The 23,130-nt window shown below is 37.1% G+C and overlaps 1 protein-coding gene across 1 annotated transcript in view; it reads right to left on the bottom strand.

Moving 5' to 3' along the window:
* Window positions 1-18,373: 18,373 nt before the first annotated feature.
* Window positions 18,374-23,130, bottom strand: part of KHDRBS3 (KH RNA binding domain containing, signal transduction associated 3) — an 87,818-nt gene continuing 83,061 nt past the window's right edge. Inside the window, exons 8-9 of the mRNA XM_041420806.1 lie at window positions 22,314-22,372; window positions 18,374-18,982 (exon numbers count right to left, since the gene is read on the bottom strand). Coding sequence (XP_041276740.1) covers window positions 18,891-18,982; window positions 22,314-22,372 — 151 coding nt within the window. The 3' untranslated portion in view covers window positions 18,374-18,890. The remainder of the gene's footprint in view (window positions 18,983-22,313; window positions 22,373-23,130) is intronic.

The raw sequence follows: 23,130 nt of genomic DNA, 5'->3' as shown, positions 1-23,130 counted from the left end.
GCATCTCAACAAGTTGTCTTTCATCTGGAAGAACACAAAATTTGCTTGACACCACTGCATACCAGAAATGCCTCACTCCCACTTGTAAGAAGACATTGTCATAACGTGATGTATCTACCCTGCTAGCTTTTACCAACTTCCATTCACTCAATAGTGGGAGATGGATAAAGGTCAATTGGTAGCTGAGATAATTGAGTTTAATCATGAGCCACCTAAGTGAGGGAAGACATTACCACCTGGCATTATATAGTAAGTACATTAAACTGACTCTTCTCTGGCCTATAAAGGTCATTGTACATTGTATAGCAAAGGTTGTGCTGTGAAAATGCTAATTGATTTTTAATACTGGCTGCTGACTTTCCTGTAGAGGGTGTCAAGTGCCTCTTGGGAGTACTTACTGACACTCATTCCAAATTCAATCTTCATTGCCATCCCATGCCAGCAAAAACAAATGGATTTTTGAGGTCCAGTCTGGCAAAGCTGGGGAAGGACTAAGTGACTCTGTCCCTGAATGACTAAAACACCTCTGTCCAGCTTGGGTAATATGCTTGAATCTATTATCCTGAAAGAAAGATGATCCTGTCCTCTTGCCCATGAGATTCAGAGTTGGAAAGGGCAGGTTATCACCATTCACAGAACAGGTCTGGGCACTTGGTACCAGGTCTACAGGGGTTTAAGTGATTAATTCATATTTCAACTGGCTTAATTAAGAGTTAAATACAGAATCAATAGAGAAAATATATAATGAATCCAGAACAAGTCCTGAGGAGGACTCTGAGATGATGAGGGCTGGAATGCCCCGGAGGAAAGGCTGAGGGATGGGCAGGGTTCAGCATGGAGAGGAGGTGGCCTTGGGGGACCTCACAGCAGCTGCCATGGCAAGGTCCACAGGAAGATGGAGCCAGGCTGTTCCCAGTGGTGTGTGGTGGGAGGATATCAGAGTCTCACACTGAATAGAAAGAGGGGGTTTTTTTTCCCTATGAGAAGGACCAGGCAGTAGAGCAGATTGCCCAGCTGCATTGTGCCTTCTCATCTTTAGAGCTTTTCAAGACCCAAATGGATCAAACTGAGCCATGTTACAGGATCCCACAGCTGATCTTGCTTAGAGAAGAAGTTGCAACAGAGGTCTCTGGGGGTCCCATTAAACCTGAATCCCTGCTGAGCCCATGAAATGGGCATGTTGGTGCTGGATACTCCATTTGTGTGGGACACCTGGGAAAATGGACAGGTGGGAATATCCATCATTCTCCACACTCAGCACACACAGCAACCAGTATGAGCCAGGTGTGCTTCCACAGCACAAAGCTCAAACACCTCTGAAGGGGGACACTACATGGTGATATTTTGCCTTCTGAAAAGAAGACAGTTGATGTATTTGTCTGGCATCTGTATAAAGGTCCAGTAGCCTACTCCTCACCCTCATCTTCAGTGGCAAGAAATGTTATTTGAATTTTACACACTGTTATAAAATTAATGCAAAATTCAAATTTTCCTGGTGCCTATCAGAGTCAGATGCATTTCTAGGAAGTCCTGAAAGTCAAGTTTAAGATTTAGAAAAATGTGGTTGGGAGGGCTGTGGTGTGACAGATTTCCTGGCTCACAATGGTGGGCTGCAATGACAAAGAGAATTCCTGGCAAAGCACTGGCAAATTTCTGTGTCCATAACTCCCTCAGTTCTAAAATTAATTCTGGAAGGCTGATCATCATTTGTATTAGATCACTACTATGTAGGAACAGCAACAATCTGTGACAGCAGGGAGACAGAAGTTAATGATGAAAGCACTTTAACAAAAAAACAAACCACAGAAACCAACCAACAAAATCCAGCCAACCAAGCAATCAAACCCCCAAAAAACACCTCACTACAAAAAGCAGAACTTCCCTATTTCAGGACTGTGTATTTCTAGAAAAAGCAGCTCCAGAACCTCTTTAAATGGCATTTCCAGTAGTTAAGCCAACATTATCGTTTATGTAGGACTTGTCACAGCTTTGCACAAGTGCTCAAAATTAGGAAAAGGAAAAATCAACAAAAGAAAAACCCCAAACAACAAAAGCAGATGAAAAAGCACTACCAGGGCTTAAAAGGAACAGGTGAAAACAAAATTTATTCCCAGTGCAATCCAAGATCCTTTTGTCAGATTTAAAGAATTTAATCCAATTTTCCCATTAATCAGCTGATGAAGCAGACCCACATTCTGACATGAAGCATAAGATAATGTCAACATTATTTGCAAACTGCTACATTACAGTGACAGCCTAATGTTTATTACTATCAAATTACTGTCATTTTATTAAAAAGACCAAAAGCTCTGGCTCTGCTAATCAGAGCTCCTAGTCCCACCAGAGCAGTGGAGCTGCTCCCTCTTTCCCTGTGATGGAATACAGCATTTGCATCTGTCTGCACAGGCAGCTCTGTGAACTTGCTGTCTAATGAACAGGGTAGGGAATTTTACACTCCAAGACATCTTTTATCTGAATATCACCCTCTGGTTCTTGATAGTTTTTTGTTTGGAGATTTTGACTTTTTTTTTTTTTTTTTTCCCCTGAAGCCTTCCTATGTATTATCCCAAATTATCCCAACAGTTTATTCTCCTAATAGCTATCCTCCCTGTGGTGTTTGTGTTGTCGGGGACAGATTCTACTTGACTTCTTCAGACCTTCTCTGCTGTGTCAGTTCTGGCACTTATGAAGTGACATGCTATGAAATTTTAGAAAAGACATCACTGTGCCACCTTCTAGACTTGCATCTCCTAGTTAAACAGAATGTAATATTCTCATCACTTACACTTTTGTAGTGTAAAATAAAAAGACTTGGTAGCAGATCTGGGCTAATTCACTCAATAGGATTGCATGCAAACACCCTAATATTTATTTTGGCGTTATTAATAAAAGCTGGAAGTTAGAGACCAAAAAAAAAATCAACCTTAAATCAGTGATGATACTCTAGAAATAATATTGTTAAAAACTGGAGCAAGCACAATACTTACACAAAGAAAGAAAGGGCAGGCAATGTTTTCTGTGGTTTTTTAAGGTTTGAGATCCTTTTGTATTGCTTTGGAAAGAATTGTTGGATTTGCATTTTTTGAGGGGAAAAAGACATTTGAGCCTATTCTGCTGAATGAATACATGCACCAGCAGCAGGACTGGGATTCTTTGTGCTGCACTCAGTGCAATCACAGCACAGTAATTTAGCTAAGGCTTCATATTTTTTTGCAGTAAAGTTAACGTTATCAGATTAGCACTTATAATTTCTAGAAGGATTTCGTTACATTCATAAAATACGAAGGAAAAGAGCATCAAATTTAGGTAATCTGTGCTCCACTTGGTGTGGCCCTTCCCTCCAGTTTGCTTGTTACAGTTGTTAATGAGCAAACTGCAATTACTGTTGGTTCAAATGGGAGTAAGAATGACCATTTCAACTTTTGTTACAGAGGAAATAAATGCAGAATATGTCTCTCTGTACATATTGCAGGAATACACATTTATTGGCTTGTCCCATAGCAACATACGTAATGTGAGAGGTGAGAAATAGGATGGGAGTGCTAAGGGATAAAAACAATTCGCTTTGTTTGTCACTGTTAAATCATCCCAGCTAAAATACCCAAAATCAAGCTCAGTGTCCAAACCAGGCCCCACCTCACAGAGCTGATTTCCAGATATGAAACTGATGTTTGTAGAATTCACCATTGTCAACAAGAACAAAAACAAACTTTGTTAGATACCTCCATGGGAAACTCCTGCCTCCTTTCAACACCTCTTACAGCTTGTTCAGCTCTTTGCCCAGAGAAGTTGTGGATGCCCCATCCCTGGAAGTGTCCAAGGCCAGGATGGATGAGACTTGGAGCAACCTGGTCAACTGGAAGATGTCCCTGGCCATGGCAGGAGGTTGGAATGAGATCGTCTTTAAGGTATCTTCCAATCCAAACTATTTTATCATTCTATGAATCAGAGAATCTCATACTAAACTGAATGACTTTTAATTAACCTATTTAAATATATGTCTTTGCTTCATTTGGACTTTTATCTGATGTCCATCATTCAGGGAAGCATTTCAACTCATCATCCAACCGAGTCATGACCATGACTTGTCCTGTTCATGAGACACAACCCTTCTACCACATCAAATTCTTATTCTACATTGTGGAAATGCTTTCAACCCTCTACTTTAAAAAAGGTAAAGTTGCTGAAATGAAGGCAAGCTATGGAGCTTGCACAGCAGGAAAGTGAATTTCATATATGCACAGAGAATCTTTGTGTGAAGACTATTTTTAGGTGAGCTGTACAAAAAGACCAGTCCTGAGGGTTTGGAAAAATTAGCATCCTTGAAGTTTGCAGCAGCTATTTCTAAGCTTGGCTTGGCTAGTCCTGAAAACCAGAAACAGCTCATGACTAGACTTTGCCCTGTGACAGGAAGGAGCTTGCACACCACACATGGCTAATCTGAACAAACTGCATTGGTGTCTCTTCACAATCCACATTCTGTGTTATGTAAAATTGCCAAGATGATGCATCTTCCTTCTTAAAAGAAAAACATGTACTTGGTGTATGGATGTGTTTTGTGGTTTGTTTGTTCTTTGGTTGGTTGGTTGGTTTTTTAACATCTTTTTTGCATAATAGATTGTTTACTTATCATCTAATTTTACCAAAACACTTATGTCAGATCTTCTGGTATAAACGGAGGAAGTCAGCTGAAAAACTACAGTTGGAATAAACACAAACTCAAATTAAATATAACTTATGCCAAGAACAGGCAGAAGGAGCACATCTGGTAGGATTTTAAGGCTATTTTTTTTAGTTTCAAACACAAATGACCTCTAGTACACTGATACTTAATTATAACTATTTAGTCTGATTTAGTAAGCCTAAAAGTCTGTTCTGTTTCTTTTCTGTGTGGGGGGAGATGAAAAGAAGTAGTCATCTGCAAGGATATAATAATTTAAGGTTGCATCCCTACCAATATCTGATTTTAAATCTGCAGATGTTTGAAAAAGATTTTAAAGTCAAATAAGGCAGAAGATTAGGAGCTCTTTACTCTCAGGGAATTTCACATGCTTGAAGAACAGCAATTGCTTTGTCTTCTGCTGAAATGCCACTCTCTCTGGAGTAAAAAGAAGCAGCTGTGTAATAACACATAGTGATGCCACACAGGAACTTGACAGGAAAGGAAAAATTGCACGTGAGAGCACAGCAGCACCAGGAACTTCACTAGACAAACTGCGCAGTCATTACCCTTTCAGATTTTTGGGACAGAGATGGAAATTAGGCTTCCTGTAGCACAGGGTCTTTAAACACTCCTCTGTGGCAAAGTCTGAGTTCTGATATCTTATTTGAAGCCTGGCAACCACCAGCTCACAGGGCCCTTTGCTCTGATGCTGCTGCTGCTGCAAGTGCTGCTCTGATGTCACAACAGCAGATACAAGCTCACTCGCAAGCAATCTCTGGTTACAGACAGAGTTTGCTGGTGCAAATAACTTTGGTTGCTTTCAAAAGGGGGTGGGGGGAAAAAAGGAAAAGAAAAAAGGAAGAAAAAATACAGAAAAAAAACCCCTGAAAAAAACGGAAAGGCAGCAATCCAAATATGAATCAGAAGCTGTAGCACCTACTGAGTCAACAGGAAACTGAAATGAGATAATAAATACCTGGCTCTGGATGAATATTAGATGCTCATCAATGTGCCTTACTTGCTTCTTAAAGGGGGAAGTGCAGGGTGAAAATTAACACTGTTGCTGGATATCTAAGAGACAAATAACAATCTTCACCAGAGGCTTAGAAGGTGGAGATGGATTTGCCCATAAAAGAATTTTGCTACACCTAATTAAAGCATTGGTAAATGTAAAAGGCACCCAGAGAAGGAACACTCAGGCAGTTCTTGTGGAGCTCACAAATCAGTGCTGTAACCAGGAGGAGGGAGCTGGTCTGATGGGTCATCAGAGTTTTGCACAAATATCCTTTGCCTGAGCAGCCTGGGTGGGAGGAGTGTGGCACACTGCAACCAACCTACAGGCCTGGTCAGGGGAGCAAGAGTCATTGAAACATAAAGGCTGGAAAATTGAGGCCAAACATTAACCCAGCACTGCCAGGTCCAGAACCAAACCATGCCCAAGCACCACACTGACACATTTTCTGAACCTCCAAGGACAGGGATTCCATCACTTCCTGCACAGACTGTTCCAATGCTTGACCACCAGTCAAAAAAAAAAATTTCCTAATATCCATTGAAGGTTTAAGTGAAGGATGGAGACACAGCTGAGTAGATGCTGTCAAGTCCCACTGGGGACCTGATCTGTACCCAAAAAACCCCAACCATTTCCAGCACTTTGTGAGTCAGTTCTGCTCTTCCCATTCACTGTAAATGGACACAGGTCCAACAACCCAAACAAATGAGGCATTCAAAGCATCCATCTGGAAATTTCTGAGGTAAGCAATATTTATCAATCTCAATTAACACTGTGATGGTGATTGCTGAGTGATCACTCCCTGCCCACATCTCCACACACCAATAATGAGACTTTCCTTATATTTTCTTCCCTGACAAGTTAGGAAGACTAAAAGAGTAGCTTAGTGAGCAGGAAAGGAAATGAAATATTTTGATTTCAATGAAGATCAATTGGACAAGTTTGGGCCACTTCAGTGCATTTCATGTCATCTCACTCACTTTTCTTGTTTTCACTTTTTTTTCAGACTTTTCTCTTGTCATTTTGGAGCATTTAATATTTTCCATTACTAGTCCTGTCTTTTCGTTTACCTTTCTTGCCTGATTTTGGGAATTCAGTGGGAATAATTTTGGCAAGTTTCTGTCCTTTTCAGTGCTCCTCATTTTGTCTCAATCCATTTGGTTGTAGTCACGTAATTTGCTTTTTTTTCCCAATTGAATTTGATTTGATCATGTCTTTTTTCCAGAGTGTTTGTTCTATTTTTCTTCTCTGTTTTCAAGATTTCTATTCCTTTCAGTCCTAATTTGCAAATGTGTACCTTATTACAAAATTTTGAAATTTGCCTAAAGGTCAGTGACTTGTGCTCTGATGATTAGCTGTCTAAATCAAAGCTGTAAATCTTTCCAGCCTCTCTCCATTCTAACTAACTAGTGTGGCCAGGGAATTCAAATTCTGATTTTGCTTTTGAAATAAACCAAGACATCATGAGGCATATCCTAAACTACAGGTTTTTTTAATTTTGGACTTTTTAAATTTTAATGCCTCTTACATGGAGCTAATAGGAAAAAGACATTCACAGATACATGTACTAATGCAGAGTTGTGTTCTGCTCACTAGACCTGAAAAGCTCAGTAGGCGCTGAGAAGAAAATAAATAATATATTGCAGTCTGCTAGATATTCTGATGCTTTAATACTGAGAAGCTCCTTGAAAAATAATTGCCTGCATATATTATGAAAATTCTGCCTTGTTCTCTAGATGTACCTGTAGTAGAACAAAAGATCTGCAGGGGTAATTAATCTGTAGCACTGTTCCTCAAGCACCACCTGATTAACAGTATTTCCACTTACACAGTCCTTCACTGGAATGAGCAGAACAAGGTTTCAGCAGTGAAGGACAGGAACAGGACTGGTGATGAAGTAGCATAAGGAAATAAACTCCTTCCTACTGAAATATGCTGATCACTGTAAACTTATTTCTAATCAGCTCACTGAATTCTGTGTTTGCACAGTACAGAAGACAGAGCAGGGAGCACCAACTCCATACTTAGTGTGTTTATTCATTATTAAATTAATTTTTAACTCTATTAACAACTGCAATTATTTCAAAAGCCAATTTGCTGAGTCAGGTGTGAGAGAACCTCAGGCTACCAAATGAGGCTCTTGTCCTAGGAGCAGAGTTCCTGATGTTTCCCAGGGTAACCAAATCCCATCTGGCACACTGCTCCCACTCTCTTCAATGGGTTTCTACCACAACTGTCTATAAAGGAGCCTAGAACAGCTACAGGCCAAGTTTAGGGTCACATTATCTGGTCTGACACACCTAAAACACATAAACTTCAATAGACACCGACGCTGTGCAAATGCTTCCAAACTATTGAATAAAAGTTGTAATGGCCCTAAGGCCTGCTGGCTGAGGGAGAAGTAAAGATTTGCAAACATCTTTTTTTTTACCTTGATGGATTTGAGAAGAAAAAGTAACAGCAAGAAAGGATGCAGAGTATTTTTACTCCCCTCCTCATGCATTGTTTTTACAGAAGTGGAAGAGGGGAGGACCTTTGTCAGTTTGGGTTCCTCTCAAGTACCTTCACTTGGGTGTTGGGTAAATGCTGGCTGGTACACTGTCCTAAAAGAAAGTCATCCTTTAAAAAAGACATATTTTTTTAAAAGAAATTTTGAAATAAGTTATTTTAAAATTAAACAGTAACTCTGTTCCTGATCCTTTTTCTTTGGCAGACCCATGTTTTTCTGGGAAAATTTCAGCTTCCAAGGAATATTTCACCAATACTAAACTTCAGGCTTGCTTTAGCTCTTTTTCTGTGTGGTGCAAAAATTATCTACCTGCATCCTGCATCACCACTCCCTTAACAGAACAGTGTTTGAAAGTTAGTGAATTCCTGAAGTGTTATGAGCCACAGAGGCACAAAATCTTAGATTTTCATTAGCAGAAGTGCTGCATATTTTCTCTTTCCTAGTTAAAATATACCCTGCACATACTCCAAAGGATAGATAATGTTATTTAAACTGCTCTGGATAACAGGATAAGTACACTGGAGTTTTTTATTTTCCTTCTGTGTAACATCTAATGGTTATTAGTGTGGATTGGATACGAATATTTCAAATAGTAGACTGAAAGAGGAAAACTTTTGCTTCACATTGTTCTAAGTATTTATGCACAGAAATTCATCTGCTTTTTCTGGTCTCTAGGTTTTCTTTCAAAATTTAAGCTTTCTCTTAAACAGAGACTAACATTTACTGCACAACCATAAATTCATAGAATCTCTGAATATCCAGAACTGGAAGAGAATCACAAGGATCACCAAAGTCCAGCTCCTGTCCCTGCACAGGGTAGCCCCAAGAATACAGATTCAGAGAATATCCTGAACTGGAAGAGAAATTCCCTCTTGTACAAGTCCTCTCAGCCAATATTCTACCTAATCCTGAGATTTAAGAAGTTTACAACCAAAAGCATGTGGCTGTGTTTAACAAAAGGCTCTGGAAACAAATACTGAACGTGAAAAGTTCCTGATCAATGCATAAACTAAAAAGGTTGATACAGAAATATTTGGAGCAGAAGCCATCAAAAAAGAGTCTGACTTTCTTTGCTCCTTGCCGTTGTTTTAAAGGTATCAACAAAGGTAGTTGTGGAACAGAAATATGAGTGAGATTCCTCATTCTTTACTTCAGACATCTAAGGTTTAAACATCCAGATAAGTTTAATCACCCACATGAGTCAAGGGGGAAGAGCCAGGTGCTTTCAGAGGGTGAGTCAGTCCCCTAACCTCTATCCATTTCTCTCTCAAAAAGCTGATTTTTCCTTTGAGAGAGTTTCTCTTGGTCGATGATAAGGGGAGCCTGGGCAAACAGTCAAGAGTTTTTCATCTGAATTGTACATACATAAGTCAGAACTGAAAAAATCCAGCATATTTCTTTAGCAAAATTAAGAGCCTTCTGTTAATTCAAAAAGTAGTCATTTAAAAAGTGCAATTTGTCAGGTTACCACAGCAATACCCAGAATCTCTAGGGGCAGCCTGCATGAGGAACAAGAGTTCTGTTGGTGTGTCAGCACCAGGAAACACCGACTGATCTCCCTTTCAGTTTGCAAAATCAGTAGGATGTGCAGCACATAAATAACATAGACAGAAATGGAGAATTCACCCCTGTAAATAAAAGGGATCTTGATCATCTTAACTCTCACATGTTAGTCTGAAAATCAGTTAAAGAAAGTAACAGTGAGAATAGTTATACAATAATCATTGATCCATGACTCTCAAGCTCAGACACAGTTATGAGATCATCCAATCCAGCTGCTATGCAGGAAAACAAAGAGAGGCCCATTCTTTTCATGTAGCTTGCTGCTGTGGTTAATCACTCTCATTTGAGCCTAATTTCCTATTTAAGACTGCAGGGTTTTTACTCAGCATTAGTTCTTACTTTTTTCACTACTAGATTAGAGTAATTTAGTACTTGTTATTTTCTCCCTGTGCGAGCAATTATAAACCATAATCAAGCTTTTTAAGTCTCTCACAGTAAGATATCACCTTCTGTCCTTTGAATTATTCTTTTGAAGGGCTCTTACCAGAACCATTAAATTATGTACACATGCCTATAAATATTATTCAGTACACAAAGTGACCTTTCAAAGGAATATTGATTGTGGCATTTACAAAAGTTATATGCTTATATCTTTGAAGTGTATCACCAAAAATTAGTGCTGCTGTTCCTGCTAGGTGAGGAATTTCAATGCCAGACCAGTTACATATAGGCAGAAAAATAATAAAAAAAATGTTAAGTAATCACAGGCCATAACTGTGACCTGTGTTTATCTTGCCCCTCTAGACTAAGATGCATCACTTCAGCTTCCTAACATCAAATATGTTTAAACTGAGAGTAAACTTCAGGGAAAAATAGATTGAATAACCAATAACCTAAATAGAAAGGAAAAAAAATATCATGGCTTCCAAAGCTAGCTAAGGAATATATGTTCTGGAACATGGTGGTTTTCCTCTTCTATTCCACATTTTGAAATCCAAATTGTCTTTGAGTATTTAGCCTTCTTTTTAACAACCACTTCTCAATTTTCTTTTGTGTAATATGCTTGTATTATTTTTATATTTTCATTTCCCCAAGACTGTAATTAGTCTAATAAGGTAAATGCATTTCATGGTCACCACCATCAAACACACCACAATCCCTTATGTATTTATCCTCTAGCTCATTCAGGAGAACTGCCTGGGGATCAGCTCTGCTTCTTGACTTCTTAATTCTGTCAGTCTTAGAGTGATCCTATTTCTGATGTTAAAAAAAAAATTAGAATGAATAATGAAAAAACCACACACACTTTTCTTATTAGTAAGCTATATGAGAAAATCATCACTGGAGTATTTTAAATATCTAAGGGAATTTTCTATTCAAACCATTTGAAGTTAGACCCTCAAGTGCTATAAAATAGAGAAACCATGCATGGTACATGCTCTAATTTTGAATTTTGAAAGCAGGTTTGTGCTGTCTTATTCATTGCTTATAATTGAGATTGGCTCAGTTGGTCAGAGCACCTTGGTGCTGGTAACACCAAGGTTGTGGGGGCTGTCCCTGTAATAGCTGGACTTGATGATCCTTGTGGATCCCCTCCAACTCTCTTTCTATGAATCTCTAAACTTCTACTAAAATGATTAAGGCCAACTTTCACATGTGAATAAGTCTGATAATCAGCATTAGTCAGATGATTTTCAGTATGCATGCAGGCAGAAGTCTATATAGTCTTTGATTTCAAACTGTAATTAACTGTTTGATTTCAAACTGTAATTAACTATCCTGAAGGTCTATCGTATTTTCTATATAGTAAATATTTATATTGTAACATAAATGTTGCAAAATATTTTAGCAAAAGCCCAGAGTCTGTGAATGCAGATTTAGCAGTCTCACTATCTGAAGCAACAGCATCTTCATCCATGGATTTCTGAACTCGTAGTTGCACTATCAGAAGAATCAACTCAATCAACAAAAGTATTTTCCTTTTTAAATTTTTTTTTAAATTATCATAATAGGAGTAGTTAATTCTGAGATGGAGCCTGAATATCTTCTTTCAGTAATAAAGACAACAAACAGCTATCTCCATACTAAACTTTTAACAGAGGAACAAGAAACCAAGGCAGGTATTCAAATGAATAAAAAGTGTTTCATCCTCCTGAGACATTTAGGACGTCAGGATCTTTGTATTGACCTTCATAACCAGATCAACAGCAAAAGCACAAATTACCACCAATCCTTTTGCCACTGAAGACAAAACACTTGAGTTCCTGGGTTACTGCTTGAGTAAGCGTTTGGAGCAGTTTACTATGTTTTGTCTAAGGATGAAAAAAATCACTCTCTGGAGGTCAGAAAAAACCCCACAACTTCCCATTATCTTCACAAAGGAGCAGGAATTTCACTTGGGTTGAAAACTGCTTTTTTACTCTGAATTTCAGAAGGATCATAAAGATAAAATTATTTATGCTATTTCAAGCCAAATGGTTCTAAGCGAAAAAAACTGGTTTAGTATTTAGCTTTGCAAAAGCAGAAACTATACTCCGAGGACTGATTTTTATTGGATTTTTCTTTGCGTAATAAGATCAGAATCTTGTTTAGTCAGGATTTCTGGCTCAGTGGCCATCTTGAAAGAAAATGAGTTTTTTTGATTACTGGATCTATAGATTCCTGATAAATTTTGCCATAAACCTAAATATAAATTAAAGTAAATTTCACATTTGTCAAGTACATTTCTGACCAAAAAGTGAAAGTGTCCATTAAGCCTATTTCCTAATGTCCTATTTTTAGGAGTGTTAACATCTCACACTTTTTTAATACCTTCCCAGTGATGGGGAAAAAAGACCTAAAAAAGAACTATACAGCAAAGCAGCTTTATTTTGGCCCCTGGCTACAGCTTAAATATCTTTAAAATCCAGGTTTGCCAGAGATGTTCTCTTGACTTCCAATCATGTGGAAAGCCTGCCTGAAGACAAGGGTCAATGCACAATGAAGTATCTGAAGCTGCACAAACATTTATCTTCACAATGTCTGCTTTAATACTAAATACCTTCAATAATTTCCATTACCAAAGGGGTTTTTCTCCCCATTAAACAAATGCAGCTGTCTCAGACAAAAATGCTGAGCTTGTGAAAGGAATCCTCAGCCCCTTCATCCAATTAGTCTTTTTCATAAAGTTATAAAGTCAAAGATATTTGGTGTGTATTTACTTCAGCTGCCAACAATGCTGGTTTTCTTGGACATGGGCAACCTGGAAATTCTTCTACAAATCTGGCCTTTTAGCACACATTTATAAACTTACTACAGAAATCCAATTACAATAGCTAAAATAGTTTTAAAAATGCAAAATTCTGTGTGGGAAAATTGGAGCAGAACCACTCAAGAACAGATTTGATTTTATTTATACCAAATCGTTATATATGCATTTTAAGTTGAGTTTTGCAATCTGATCTTTAACTTTTCAGTTCCTTTGTTACCAGGATGAAGTTCCAGCATGAAATTCATGTTCTTCAACATCTCTTAGAAAGATATCTGACCTCAAAGTATGTTTCAATTCATAGTCATGGAACAAATATATTTTCATAGATTTATTGTGCCCTCATAGGTGGGGTCATCCCCAAAAGAGCAGACACAATGGGACAGGCTGTGATGCAGACTGGACAACTCATTTGAAGGAGCAGGCTCACATCCTTCCTCAAAACCTTTGAAGTAAATTGATGAACTGGCACCTGGGAACAGAGCATCAGGACTGTGGCACAGTGCAACATCACTGAGGCAGCACAAGGCTCCAGGTGTGCTCCTGAAGTGAGTGACAAGTGAGAGACCCAGATTTCACTCAAAACACAATCACAAGCACTTAAATTTTTACCTAGCGATGATAAAACCCAGCAGAAATGGAGCCACAGAATGGTTTTGGTTGGAAGGGGCTGAAGTCCAGGTTGCAAGGGCTGGAGACAGCCAGTCCTCAAACTCTCAGTGAAACAAAGCAAAGTACTGGTAACCCCAACAGCTGGATGGCCACAGGCAGCCCACCTTGACCAGACCCCAGTGGTTCCTCTTAGGCCACTCAGCAACCAAACAAGACCCCAGGAAAGCCACATTTGCTAGATAACACTGACAGTCACACAAGTCACACCAGCAAAATATTTTAGTATTGCCATTAAGCAGCCCATGACTCCAGAATGGAAGGTGATACTTCACTCCTTGAGTAGTTCATAGTGCTCCTCAAATGAGCTTGTGCTGGCAGTCCTGGTGTCCAAATTACAGAAAGTGAAATTGCATTCTGCTTATCTAAATTCCCCACACAGTATCTATATACAGTTTTTATACTTGGCCTGCATTTAAAATGTGAGGTGCTGTTCTACAACAGAGGCTCCTGCCTGTCAGTCTGAAGGAATCATTATTATACATCTCTTGTGCTTATTCAAAGAAATTTTTTTCTTGATTTTGCTTTCACTTATTTAAATAATTACTATTCCTGGCTGTAGAAAACAGTTTAGAAATGCAGTTTTAGCACAGTGAGAGATGAAGGCAGGGAAAACCTCTCCAGATGGTGAGATTAACTGACAAAATCACCTTAAATATTCAGAGGTTAAACATACAGACACTTAATGGTCAGCTTACTAAGTCTATTAAAAACTGCCTTACTCAAGATAATTTGATTGGTGCCACAGTTAATAGGAAATCTTATTTTTATCCACAACCCCAAAAATTCAAAGCTATTTTTCAGTAGTCAGTATATGGAATTAGAAGTTATGAAAACCTGTTGAAGAGGCAGCATTTTGGTGTGAAACTGTCAAGCAGTATTGTTTATGTTCAAAACAGCAACAACACAGAACCAAATTATACTTTTGTTGGCAATAAATTGAGATTCAGTGAAGAAAAATGCATCTGATGGCACCATAATTATGAACGGGGCACACGTGCTCTGCAAGCAGTATTTATGAAAAAGAACAAAAGAAAATAAATTATCAGAACTTTATTTCTGTTACAAATTATCACAATCACAACTAATATAAAACAGAAAGCACTGAGGAAACATGACTGTTGGATACAAGATTTATCAAGGTGCAAAATTCTCATCCAAGACTCTACTACTAGAAAACCTGTGACTGTGTATAAGAGAAAAGATTTCTATGCATCAAACACCAAGTGAAAGAGAATAAGCAGCATAGTATAATTGACAGGGATTAAACACTTCTTGTTATACAAGTTTTTGAAGGAAATGGAAGTTGGAGCATTATTTTTACCCAAGAGTCTTGTCTGGAGCAGACTTGTTTACAATTAGCTATTAAAAAAAGCTTCAGCAGAAAACACCAATCTTCATTGTAACTTATCCATGTTGTTCATACATTAGACAAGCTACTTCCAGAAGAATTTAAGTTCTAGTCATGAGACTTCACACACTCTCTCACACTTGCTGCATAAGGCTAAAAAGAGTCACTAAAGAAAAGGAGGTCACATTATTGCTTTATAACAGGAACTTAGATGGAAATTCTTTATTGAGCTCCAAATAAAACATTGTTGCATCACTATACAGTTAAGAATTCCAATATACAATTGTTTTTAAAAAGTGTATGCTGTTTTACACTTTAAGGCTTTCATACAAGAAATGCTGAGCAGGATTCTCATACTCGTTCTCATCAGTATCCGAGCATATGGGTAAGTACAGTGCTCTAAGCAGTCCATAATTAACATGGCAGAAGTTCCTGAAAAAGAGCAAAATACACTTTGTTTGTATATATCTTGAGACTAGAGATCATGAATTCTCTGAAGCCTGTCAGACTGCAAGCAGAGGAATCAGACAATTATGCAGATAATAAATGAATGTGGACCTAGGCAAGCATTGCAGAAACTGCTATCATTGAAATTCAGTGGAATTTTTATAAGATTCAATAAAGGCAAATTATTGATATGACTAATTATGACCATTAACATTACTTATTTGACCAGTAACATACAGTAACAGGCCAGTGTCAGAGTGCAAAACTCTGTTAGAATGAAAACACACTTCTAAGTTTGTCACAATGGAAAGAAGGCTGCCTTCTACACTGGTTTTCTTTCATGTAGAGACCTTTACAGATTATTTTTCCCTCTGCTCAAAATCAAATTGATTTAATTTAGGAGATTACTCCACAGAAAAACAAAAATGCCCACAAGAGAGATGCAATAGCAGAACAATGCTAGTGCATGTTATTTGAGGAAATGCCAAGATAAGTTTTGCACTGCAAAAATATAGTTTTGAAGAATATCCAATACCATTTGTTTGAACTGATGTAGTTTATTGTGCACACATAGGACATGAGAATTGATACTTTTTTTTTCTTTGAAGAGGCATGGAAACACATTTTCTTAGGAGAAATAAGAAGTAGAATATTGGAAGAAGGAAAACTTCATTCACATGGTAATCATTCAGTGGTGCAGTTAGAGCCTCTGTTATCAGGGAGACACATTTTTCCATCCCAAAGGGAACCTAAAACAATTTAAGTTTCTCTAGGACCTCAGGGCAGAGTAGCAGAGAAGTGGCAGAAATAACACATGCTGATCACACGTTCATCCTCCATACTGGAGGCAATAAGAAAATATGGCATTAAATAAAAGAGAGTTGGATAAACAATACAGAATCCACTGAATCCACTTCTGATTCACTTATTTATCTACTAGCCACCCTTGCTACTAGGTATTTTAGTTTCAACCCCTGAAGTTTCATTCTGTCTATTTGAAGTAATTCATGATGTTTGCAGATGAACATTTCCTATGAAATTCATCATATTACGTGATTTAAGATGTGACCAGAAGGAGAGATTGTGCCAATTGTTATAAATATTTTTAAAAGATATTTACATATTCAGTTTTGCCATAGCAATTCTAGCAGCTGGTATTAAATCTTTCCCCTCTGAGCCCCAAAGGGGAGAAATCTTCTTGAAGCTCTTCTACTCTTAGAGTCCTTTGATTTAAGCCCTTAAAACACTCAAAACAGTTCTAAAGCCATTTTGTGTGCACAAAAGGTTCCTTTAGCCTGTGATAGCAGCCTCTTAAATTTACTGTAGTACACAGAGGCAGTGCAACTTATGCAATATTTCACTGTATAAAGCTCTATTTATCTGAGCCTTGTCAACTAAAAACACTGAAATCATGAGGTTAGCAGAAAGAATTACCATTCCAAGTAGAAAGAAATCTGTTTTATTTAAAATCTACATCTAAGTATAAATACAGTTAAATTATTTCTTACTTTATATATTGAATTGACCATAAACAGTAGAGCTATTCTTCAGCTAATGTTTCTTAATGGATTTGTTCTCCTTCAATTAATGCCAAAAATCAGTCTGCTACTTGTGCAGAAACGCCTGCTTTGAAAATCAGTTTACAAAATGTATTTTTCATATTTTAGACATGTTAGTTGACCAGCTTAGAGTTTTAAATTCCTATTTGAAAACTACAAGCATCAAATTACATTTCGTTTCTTCAGCTTCCCCTGTCCAATCAAAGACTTAATTGTTTGAGATGCTGCCAAAGTTATGCACACCCTTCAATAAACTACCAGGGGAGTGTCCACACACTGTGACAGCTTAAAGTCCTGATTAATGAAAGTTTAAAGCTATTACTTTTCTACCAGAATTGAACTCAGACAGTGACACATAACTTAAAGCTTTGTGCAGAATTAAGGACCTGATCAAAAGTTCCATTATCTATCTAATAATTTCAGAGATGAGTAAAGATACCTACCAAAGCATCAGAAGATTAGGGTTTTTGTTCTCTTGGCTGTCCAAGGAGGGGATTTTCCTGACAAGAGAGGAAAAAAAGTTTTTATTAAATTTCAAAGAATTTCAAATAAAAATTAAAGAAAACAATGCAAATCAAGCTGTAATTAATAGAAACAATGCTTAAAAAAAGCTTTAGATAACATTTGCAATGTTTAAGTTACTAGAATTTATGGGAAAATAATATATTACAAACTATTGGTTATGAGGTTTTACAGTTGTTTAATAGGGAATAGTTTGTCCAAATTTAACTAGCTAAGCTAAGGCTTTTTAGATGACTAATACAAATTAAACGTTTTAAAATGAGAATTTAGGTGTCCTCACAAGTCTTTCCTACATTCTAAAATGAAACTTTCTAAGTTGTAGCCTCCCTGTTTTTATTGGTTATATTAAGATAACTTAAGTGAGATTAAAATCTTATTTGATTTATTTACCTTTGCAAATGAAGACCGTTTTAAGGGTTACACATCCTCTGCCTCTGACGAAAGCGACCTCAATTAGTCAAGTCAGAAAGTCTTTAAAAGCTTTGTGTTTATTGCTTCCAGCACGGAGCGAGGTGGTCATTAAGGTACCAAAATTCTCATAAAAATTCCAAAGTTGCACTAGTGAAAAAATGCTCAACAAGGTGAAAACTAGTCACATCTTTTTCCAGAAAATTCATTAGCTATTTTAAACCATTTTTAAACAAAAGTATTTTGATTTAATGTGGCACTCAAGCAGATCCATACCATTTGGAGATTTTAAACAGCATTTATATCTACTGTGAGTATATAGAGAGATACACTTAGGTTTAAACCATTTTGTTTTAAAAGAAGTTGCACAATGTTTAATATGAGCATTTTATGCTGATCACTGTTAAACACTTCTCCCTGTTTACTACTATTTATGAAGTTTTATTATAAGATAAAGCATAAAATTAATCTCACACACACTGATTTTCTTTCAAAAGTTTATTTAGTATCAAGCAAGGGTAAAACTTTGCTTAACACTACAGAACATTTCAAGACTTGAGTTACAAAATACCACATTATTCGCATTTGTAGTTTGCTTCCCTTTTTACGCATGTTTGCAAAGAGAAAATCTAGCAAATGGCTGAAAATAAAAGCTAAAAACTAAATTGTTGAAAACCTTTAAAATAAAAGGTTACACTTATGTTAAAAAGAATGGACTAACGTATTTAGTAAACCTATTTTTTGTTTAACACTAGTTAATCAAAGGTTATTTTTTTGATCACCTATTTTTTCAAACACAGTTTGGAAATAACAAAGTTCCTTGTTTTACATATCTTTCTGTCCAGGTTGTTCTTTCAACAAAATGTTTTAGGTTCAGTCCATCCATTCAGAATTTTATGCACTTTGAGTTAATAAAAAGGGATTGTTCATAGAAAAAATTACTTTGAACAGTATACAGGACTGGTGGAGATTGGATATTTCACAACATCAGACAGTACAATCAGTATCTGGCATATGGCTGGTCTCTGTAGACGCCTTTTGTTGTCCTTGCAGAAGGTGTCTTGTGTCGTGAGTTGGTCCATTCTTCTTGCCCTACAAGGAAGAAAAGAAAAGAAGAAGAAAATATGGTCAGAGCCTTTTCACCATTCTCAGATGTTGAATGTAATTTTTCTTATCTGTGAATCAAACAGCCACAATCTGTTTACATAAACCAAGATGTAAAACTCTTAACACTGGAAACAAGAAATCTGAGTACAGCACATCCTTCTGAGCCATCCCACAGTGATTTCTCAGCACACAGGAGCAGGGAACATGACAGGCTAATGGACAAAATATTTACCGCAGTGGAAATTCAGCTGGACCTGCTTGCAAATGCACAGAAATGTCAGCTCCTGTAGCAGACACACCAATAATTGCAATGGGATGAAATGAATGGAAGGTATGAATTATGTATAAGGAAATAAGCTGCCCTCAGAAATAAGTTTCTCTGCATCAGTGCCAGTTTAGGCCTAATTCAAACATGCAAACCAAGCCTCAAGTATCACTACAAACACCTGTGGCTTTTAGCATGCTAGGGCCGATATTCCATTTCCCTGGAGGTAAACATACACTTCCTCTGAAATGCAAGAAATAGGAGGGCAGATTTAAAAAAAAAAAATTAAAAGAACAAGTAACATTGGTTGTTTGAATTTTGTTTATAAAATAAGTTTGTAAAAAAAGCTTGTGCTGTATTTAATGATTCATAATCCTACCACCTTTTAATGGTAATAAATATTTTAAAAAATAGCAAAAGTTATTATCTTAAATGAGAGTCAGACCTACTATGCCAGGCAGTTGCAAAAAGGAAAACAGAATTAAATGCAGAGTATAAGGAAACAGTACTGGTACACTTTAATGACGTAAACAAATCAGAGTACTATGTCACATCTTCAAGAACAAAAATAAAAAAGCAGCAACAAAAAAAAAATCCCCAAAAGAAAACAGACATTAAAACAGTGTGTGTGTTTCCATACTTATTTTTGCTGAACTGCCCTGCCATAAACAGACAGGCACTCCAGTGAACCCAATGCAATCCAGAAACTAAAGGCAGAATCCAAATGTATGGCAGAATAAATGTAGACATCACTTTGTCTTTAAAAAAAGAACTCAAAGAACCCCTGCAATCTGAATGCTGAGGTAACTTGCTCTGACATGAGATATCTGAAATTAGATGACAATGATCCCATATGTCAAGGGTTCAGTTTCACAATCCCTTCGCAGAAGCCTCATCCTAACTACTTGTTAATAATGTAGATGGTAGGTGGCTGCCTGCAGAGTCCAGGCTATAAATCATACCCAGGTGGTCAGGACATTTGCCTAGGAGGTAAAAGGAACAAGTTCAAATTTGGTGAAAGGCTGAAAGAATTAAACTTTCACCTCAGGTGATTTCCAAGGGCATCTGGTAACAACTTCTTGTGCTTCTTCATCACGCAGAAAGCAAGATTTACATTAAAAAAGACCTTGAGCCTAATAGTACTGGCAGCTGACTCAGAGGTAGGAATTAAAAATATCCTTTTAAACACTGCTGCAAGAACTGATGAAATTAAAAGAGAAGTCTTGGTTACAGTTTAAGGGGAATACTTGCTCTTTTTCAAGCAGTTGATCAAATCAGCAGGGTAAAGAGTTATCTTACTGTTTCTCAGTTTTTATTTTGGTGCTGTTCAGAGCTCCAAATGCCAAAACCACTGACATTCTTCCTACATCCTCTGGATTGTCACCTCAGTTTCTCAAAGGAAAAGTTGAGATACCACCTGGGAATCTGAATTTCCTCCCAGCCAGCACTAGACAACTGCCTGCTCACTAGGCAGTGTTACTTGAGGCATCTAATGTTCTTTACATGTAGTGAAGATGGTTATTAATATCTAACTCTGCTTTTAAGGGATATCCTAAAGAAATAAAGTGCATAACTATTTACATGTGCAAAAACTACAGTGGCTGCAACCCATAATCATTCTTCAAGGTATTCCTAGTCTTTCTTTCAACTTGAATAAATACACCACTTAATATTCTGAGTGGCTGTGCTTTGATAAATAGAAAACAAATTTTAAATGCAAAAGCAATGAAAAATCCATATTTTCTACCTTATATATTGCAATCCATATCTCTCCCCATCAGTCTATCAACATTAAGCAGTTTCATACATTTTTCCCCCATCAATTTTGCATTACTGAAATAGTCTTAGAAACATCAGGTTTATAATAGCAAACAGTTTATTTTAATGCTGAAATGAAGATTTAAGCTATATATCTATCAACACCAACTGAAAATATTGGGGGACATAGGAATTTCAAGTGACCTCTTCATTTGATGAACTGTCTTTCTCCTTAAGCAAAATAATTAGTTTAAGCAGGTATGTTGGGCAAACTACTGCATTAGGTGCATTTATCACAACTTAGTTAAAGTCATTTTAGTTTCAAGCAGGAAGCACTTCCATATGGAGTTAAAGAAATAAACCTCCAAAAATTTCAAGTAGATTTCTCAAGTCATTGAAGCATTCCTCACTCAGAATCACATCTTTTACACAGGTTACTAACAGCCCTCAAATGTTTGAGCTTTGAGAGACCTAGATTGTATTTCTCTGATCTCTAGCCAGAGACTTATCATTTATCCCTTAATCAAAGGTGCCTTTTAAAATGCTTTATGCTGCTAACCCGTAACAGATTTACAGATTTCTTTAATTAAACCTTTCACTATCACACTTGTATATTAAAAAAAAAAAAAAAAAAAAAAAAAAAAAAAAAAAAGAAAGGAAAAAAAGTGATCTTTACAACATGATCTGGCATATGTTTTTTTTTGCTTCATTATGCATTGTTTTGTTTCTGTAACCCCCTGCCCTCATGTCTATTAGCTACCTAAAGTGCTTCCCTAACCTTTACATAATGACTCCCTGCTTGATTTCCCAGGACTGATGCATGAAAATGAATTAAAACAAAAGGACCATACAAGGCTAAACCACACTCAATTAGGCCCTAATTCAGCTGGGAGCTTCAGCAGATTCCTACCTTGTACCAAGTCTCAATGCAAGCTGTGCCACACCACAAGCACTTCCTTTTGGCAGCCAAAAGTTCCTGGAAAAAGGTCCTCCACCCCCGTATTTTTCTTAAATCTTATTGAATGTGACATGAAAAAGCAGCATGCATCATGATTTAAGTTTTATTTTCCTACATCTTTGGTTTTAGTTTCCCATGACTGCTTTAGCTAACAGACCACAGAGGGCATTTTTCTCAATAAGCACACGAGGAGCTCTGTGACATCTCGGGAATCCCTGAGCAGCCATCACCAGGACTAAGCCTTGCCTCACAGAAATTATCCTTTCATTATGATTTTTTTTTTTTTTTTGCCAAGAGTCTGTTGCTGCAGTGATTGAGCTGCTAAAGCCACTCACCGTAGGAGTCGTAGGTGTCTTCACTCAGTCCGTGGCCATAGTCGTAGTAATCTGCTCCACTGCAGGGCAGGAGGGGCGTGGAGAGAGCAGGAAAGAAAACATGAGAAGAAATAATTACACATTCTACCTCTGAAAAGAGAGCTTGAAGGATATAGCACATGCCCTAAGAAAGGTAAGTATCCGTGTGGCAGTGACAACTGATTGATTAAAAACTATATTTAATTTTATTCAGGATTTTTTTTTTCATCACTTGGCTACTCATCCACATTGTAAATGTGGACATGGGAATTTTCCATTTAAAATTATAGTTGGGAAAGTTAAAGATCTTACAAGTATTAATGAAAAAAATGGAGATGTAGGTACTGAACCAATTCATTCATCTATAAATTCCTTGTCATCACATACTAGTATTTTGCTTTTATATCTTCAAATTCACTGAAAGGAATGCAATAAAAGGCAAATATTTTGTGATTGGAAGGTTCTACAGCTGCTGTGTGTGTACAAGTTCCAGTGTCTTCAAAACAAGACAGCAGAACACAAATATAAAGGCTATAATTTTAACAGGAAAAAATGACAATTTCTTTTAAGGAACTACCTTAAAAGATTAATCTGTAGTTGTTAGGATTCAAAAGTGTGGATGAATACCATAATCACGGCCTAAATCAGTCCTCTCTTTCATAATGGTTTTTATATTTGTATTAAGACCCCTAAATGGAAATTGAAGAACAGCCTTTATTACACATCATTCCACTATGCTCTCATATTTCATGCAAGTCTAGCTACATGTAGTCTTTAACACAGTTTGTAGGATATGAAA

This window comes from Onychostruthus taczanowskii, unplaced genomic scaffold, assembly GCF_017590055.1.
Source record: "Onychostruthus taczanowskii isolate IOZ18803 unplaced genomic scaffold, ASM1759005v1 scaffold66, whole genome shotgun sequence".
Lineage (NCBI taxonomy): Eukaryota > Metazoa > Chordata > Aves > Passeriformes > Passeridae > Onychostruthus > Onychostruthus taczanowskii.
The sequence above is the reverse complement of the archived record's forward strand: the minus strand, read 5'-3'. Positions and strand labels throughout refer to the sequence as shown.